We start from the raw sequence: 5,787 nt of genomic DNA on the forward strand, positions 1-5,787 counted from the left end.
TGCAGCTTTCCCCCGCTGTGGCATAGCCAATGGAAAGCATATGATGGAACCTGCAGGAACCAACTCATGTTAACCGAATTGCGACTATAACGTAAATTTGTAGGTTACTAACGCACCATTAGGATGAAACACTATGAACACTCATACATTAACATTACAATACATTTTCAAATGGATTTAGAGCTTGAAAAATGATAAAAAAATGTTTTTAAAAACTCAACCGCACACTCAACAGTAATATTTGAATATACCTTTAGACAATCTTTATGTATTTAATAGTCTTAATTAAAAGTTCCTACCATTTTGTTACTGTAGATTCTTTGCTGCCTCTTCACATAGCTGGCTGTGTTGTTGCTTCTGACATAAATCCGACAGCACACAGCTTCCTTTGCTCTTTCCCTCCCTACTCTCAGTGTTAGGGGGGATTCAGACGAGCGCGATTTGCGCGCGTGCAGGCCGCGTATTTTCTGCGCATCACGCACAGCACTATAGAAGTCAATGAGGCAGTTCAAACAGTGCGTGATTCTTGCGCAGCGTTTGTTCGCTGCGTACTATACGCGACAGGTTCAAAAACTCTGCGTATTTCACGCATCACGCACCCATTGAAGTCAATGGGTGCGTGAAAATCACGCATGTCATACGCTGGCAGCAGCTGCGAACGCGCGTTTTTCACGCAGGACACGTTGTCTCAATGCAAATGAGTTTGAACTAACTAGTTGAAACCAGCAGAAAAGCAGGAAGTTGGTTAGACAGCAGGTTTTGCAAAAGAGGCCACACCGTTTGCAAAAGCACCACAAGCACCTTGCAGGCATGCCTCGGCAGATGGATGTTGGGAAGCTCATTAGGTTAGTTCAGGAGCGGCCGGAGGTCTGGAACACCCATGCGGAGTCGTACCATGACCGCACATTGAAGGAGGCAGCATGGGAGCAGATAGCAGAGGCGCTATTTGAGCAGGAGTGGGCCGACAGCCGCACCCGTGACCGGCTACAAATTGGTGAGTGGATATCTGTGTGTCGCCATTGATGTGTATAATGACATCCATATTGGATATTGCGTCCCTGCTGAATAATTGCCTGTCATTGCCAACGTTTCGGTTCAGTGCCATCTTTATATATAGTATCATCAACTTAGGCTTGTTCTTGTGTAGACGTGTGTTTAATAACACCAGTTTATACATGCACTGTCTGTGTGCGCACTCACATCTGCTGAGTTTAATCAATGATGTGTTCTTATTCATCATACAGTGGACGATGTAAAGAGACGGTGGCGCAGCTCGAGGGACCAGTTCCGTCGAGAACATGGATCCGGCGCCCGTAGCGGAGATGGTGGTCCCCAAAAACGGCGCTACATGTACTACGACCAGCTGTTGTTCCTGCGGGAAATAATGGACATGCGACCGTAAGTACTCGTTGTTGTCCCTTTGTGGCCACGTCACCCTCCAAACATGTTACATACCCCAAAACGCCTTTGTGTTTGCACATGACATTTGTTTCCTCAACTGACGTGTCCCCTATATTATAGAACTAGCGACACTCTGGATGCTTCAGAAGAGGAGGCACGGCCCCAGTGTAGCCAGGCGTCCCAATCCGCTGCTCCCCTGGTCGCCCTCACCCCGGAGGCCACTAGAGAGGATCCTGGTCCAGTCGCCTCAGCGCCTGAAGCAGGACAACCGGACCAAGTGGCACCTAGACAAGCAGCACCCCGCCGCAGACGTCCTGGTAACCCACCCGCAGCTGCACAGGTGGACGCCCGTGTTCTTGAGTACCTGCGCCGTGCAGCCGATGAGGACCAGCATGATTTTTTTTGCCGGAGCATGGCACCTTTGATGCGGCGGGTACCAGAGGATAGGTTGGTGCGGCTGCAAATAAATATGCTGTCGCTAATCGACTGTGCGACACCCCCGCTAAGTCCAGGCCGGTGCTTTACTTCTCTGGAGCACTGGCGTAGTGTATATATGCCCTCAGCGCGTGCCCATGTGCCAAGGCCCTCCCAACCTGCCCCCGTCTTCTCGCAGATGGCGCAATACCCTCCTGCCCCAAGATACCTCTCCCCTGCCCCAATGCCTGGGCCAGTCCATCACTTTCCTCAATACTCCATACCTGGGCCAAGTTTACAGGCTCACATGCAGCCTCAGGGTTACCACCCGCAGTATCAACCCCAATATGCTGTGCAGGAACAGGCTCCTCAGGGCCGGGGACAGCAGAGTGGTGCGGAACGGTCGGGTTACAGCTCGCCGACCCATGCCTATCAGAATCTTTAGGGGCTCTTTTTTTCTACCGACACATGTTAGAAATCGATGACATGCTAGGAATTTGCTGTATATGCATCATGTTGGTGCACTTTTTTGTTCGGGTATGTTTTCCCGCCTCTGTATTTATTTGGCTGATATGGCGAGTATGTGCCACAAACATGACTGCTACTAAAGTTCGATATTTTGAAGTTCTGTGTGGACAATCCTTTTGTTACCTTGCACACCTTTTCTACTGCCTCTACCGCTAGGAGGTGCTGTTGCCTTAGAGGTTGTGACGGTATTAGATTTCTCCACCACATCTTTGAGGTCTTCGTTGTTCGGAAGGGGTTTGGAATACCAGGAACTCAGCTGTAATTAGTATAGTTAGTGTTTGGCCAGAACTAACTTTACTCCCCCCGAAACGCTCACATACATATAGGCCAGGAAATACATAGTTTCCACAAGAGGATGTGATGTCCATGCATTCCTGCCGTCTAAAAAGGGTATTCCAAGCGCCTACCGAGCTTTAAGCTCGCAACCCACGTCAAGGGGCCTCAAGTTTTGCGAGTCCCTAACCCTCCCCCACACCCCCCCCCACCAAAAAAGGCCTTGAGGGATAAACAGACGTTCTCTCAAATAAGATTAACTTCACCACAACTCAAATGGCAGCGTTCTGGCAGGTTACTTCTCAAGCCTGCCTGGCAAAATACTCGGCAAATTGGTGGCGCACTCGCTGCCCACATGTCGGTGGCCGGCCAGGCCGAGCAGCCTGGCTCAGGCTGGTGGTGGGTGCAGATGTTCCCATATATTCCACATCATGAGCGGCATCATTGATGCGGGTAAAGTTGTGCAGCACAACACAGGCTTTGATCACGCATGTGACATTTGACGGCGACAATTGCATTGATGTCATCAGGACCCTCCACTTGCTGGTCATGATGCCAAAGGCACATTCCACGACTTTCCGTGCTCTGCATAGTCGCTGATTGAAAATGCGCCTACGGTTATCCATGCCCCTCCGCGCAAATGGCCGCATTACGTGTTTGCTGAGGGCAAAACCTTCATCTGCAACCATAACATAAGGAAGGGGTGGCCCGCTGGTGCCAGGGAGGATGCTAGGCTCGGGGACATCAAGTTGGTTGGACATTAGACGCTGTGCCATTCTAGATGAGCGAAAAATGCGTGCATCCGCCGAGCTGCCATAGGACCCGATGTCCACGATGGTAAAGCAGAAATTACAGTCCGACAAGGCAAGCAAAACTATTGAAAAATACTGCTTGTAATTGAAGTAGCGAGAGCCAGAGTGGGGCGGTTTCTGCACACGGATGTGCTTCCCATCGAGTGCACCAATACAGTTAGGAAATTGTGTGTCGCGTTCAAACTGCTGCGCTATGCGAAGCCAGTGTTGGGCCGTAGGCTGAGGGATCACGCTGCTCTTCAATCTCTGCCACAGGACCACACAGGTTGCTGGGACAATGCCGCAAATAGTGGAGACTCCAATTAGGAATTCAAAATGAAGGGCATGGTAGCTAATGCCGGTCGCCAAAAAACTACAGAAATTCATACAAGCAAAGCACAAAGAAAACATGTTAGTTTAGGACATTAAGGACATAAAATAAGGTGTAACCTGGCTCACAAAACTGCACATACCGTAACGTCAGAAGGAGACGCTCCTCGGGGGAAATACAGCGTCGCATGTTTGTGTTCTCCAGCAGCATATCAAAGGCATGCACAGACAGGCGGCAAAAGGCCCGAAATTTCTCAGGGTGACGACGGAGGTCAGCAAAGAGGATATGAAAATGCCCTTTAGAGGTGCGTTGGGCCACTATTGGGTGAACCCACATCCTACCTGATCTCCGCCGGTGTGGCCGTAGAGGGCTACCTCGTTGCCCAAACCTCCGGGATATCATCCATGCTAATAGCACACGGGCCAGAGAGCTAGGTGGCATCAATGCAGTCTGGCAGACAAACTTCACTAAAATACTGGTAGAAACAGTGGGTTGCATCCAAAGCACACAAATGAATTAACACAGGTGCACACATGAAGCAGGGGTATTGCATTAATGGCCCTTTTGAAGCCTGGCGTAAACAGAACAGCTGAGTGCGTTTTTTCCACGCGCGGGAAAAACGCATGTCTTACGCGCGTATTACACGCATACATCGTTCAAAAACGCATTGCCCACGCTGCTGACACGCTCGCAAAACGCTGCGTTGTTTGCGCGCGCAAAAACGCAACGTTCGTGTGAATCTCCCCTTATAGGGTATGTTCACACGCAGTGAGCAAAAACGTCTGAAAATACGGAGCTGTTTTCAGGCGAAAACAGCTCCTGATTTTCAGACTTTTTATTAACAACTCGCGTTTTTCGCTGTGTTTTTTACGGCCGTTTTTTAAGCTGTTTTTCAATGGAGTCAATGAAAAATGCCTCCAAAAACGTCCCAAGAAGTGTCCTGCACTTCTTTTGACGAGCCGTCATTTTACGCACCGTATTTTGACAGCGAAACGTAAAATAAAGGCTCGTGGAAACAGAACATCGTAAAACCCATTGCAGGCAATGGGCAGATGTTCGTAGGCGTATTAGGGGCGTTTTTTCAGGTGTAATTCGAGGCATAAAACGCCCGAATTACGCTGATAATAGGCCGTGTGAACATACCCTTAGAGATACCAGCAGGTAGGGGAGTAGTTTGTACACCGCAGAATAAACTGCATTAGAGAGGGAAAGAGCACCTAGAGTCTGCAGGGGAAGGGGGAGAGATCACACAGGCATCATCAGTGTGAGAGAGAAGAGAACCAACAGCAGAATCTGCAGTAGGAGGATAAAGAGATTACACACTTACACAGGCAACATACCTCCTATAAGTCCCGGATCCAACGGGAAAGTCCCACATTTTGGGCGATGTCTTGCGTTTCCGGAAAGTCTGTCACATGTCCCGATGTGTCCCTTGAAATCAATTCTTGGCGATGCGTGATCACTGCACTAGTTGGAGATAGCGCACAAGAATTCAAGGCTGCCATCAGGGCAGTATTTGTGGTACGGGCCCCAAGCAATTTTGCTAGGACTAGCCCTATGCCTGGCCGTCCGGTACCCTTTTCTACTCACCTCGTCCACTGCCACATGACATGAATGGTTATATTTCAGGAGGGGTGGAAGTGAAGTCTTCAGTAGGAGAAACACGGCGTTGGAAGTGCTGCACCCACCATAATAATTCAGCAGGAAGCCAGCAGGGGGCAAGAGCAGTAACAGTTTTCTGACACATTGAATGATAATAGTGTCAGAATGAGTTTGCTGCATACATAGGTATACTGTGAGAGGGAGCTCCTGTAGTTGCTGTCTGTATGTGTTCTGTACACTCAACAGCTTCAGTGTAATACTTTTTTTTTCATATGGCTCTTCCAACTACTGCCCCCTACTTTCCACATGATAGCAGGGTTAACTCTGCCCTCTCTACAGAGACCCTGCCACCTACTCTTTACTTCATGCACCTCCAAAACACTCAGAGACCCTGGCAGGTTGTGTCTCCCTCTGCACACCCCTACCACCAGAGAGCCCTTTCCATCT

General features: G+C 49.4%; 1 protein-coding gene across 1 annotated transcript; it reads left to right on the top strand.

Annotated features, from left to right (window-relative positions):
* Positions 1-545: 545 nt before the first annotated feature.
* LOC142740966 (uncharacterized) lies at positions 546-2,302 on the top strand. The gene is made up of 3 exons (XM_075850369.1): positions 546-994; positions 1,245-1,398; positions 1,522-2,302. The coding sequence occupies exons 1-3, from the start codon at positions 811-813 to the stop codon at positions 2,258-2,260; spliced, it is 1,077 nt and encodes a 358-aa protein (XP_075706484.1). The 5' UTR covers positions 546-810; the 3' UTR covers positions 2,261-2,302.
* Positions 2,303-5,787: the final 3,485 nt, after the last annotated feature.

Source organism: Rhinoderma darwinii, chromosome 2, assembly GCF_050947455.1.
Source record: "Rhinoderma darwinii isolate aRhiDar2 chromosome 2, aRhiDar2.hap1, whole genome shotgun sequence".
NCBI classification, from domain to species: Eukaryota; Metazoa; Chordata; class Amphibia; order Anura; family Rhinodermatidae; genus Rhinoderma; species Rhinoderma darwinii.

Coding starts and splice junctions, on each gene's coding strand:
- LOC142740966 (XM_075850369.1), top strand. CDS start 811: ATGCCTCGGCAGATGGATGTTGGGAAGCTCATTAGGTTAGTTCAGGAG. Junction 995..1,244: donor CCGTGACCGGCTACAAATTG/GTGAGTGGATAT, acceptor TTCATCATACAG/TGGACGATGTAAAGAGACGG. Junction 1,399..1,521: donor GAAATAATGGACATGCGACC/GTAAGTACTCGT, acceptor CCTATATTATAG/AACTAGCGACACTCTGGATG.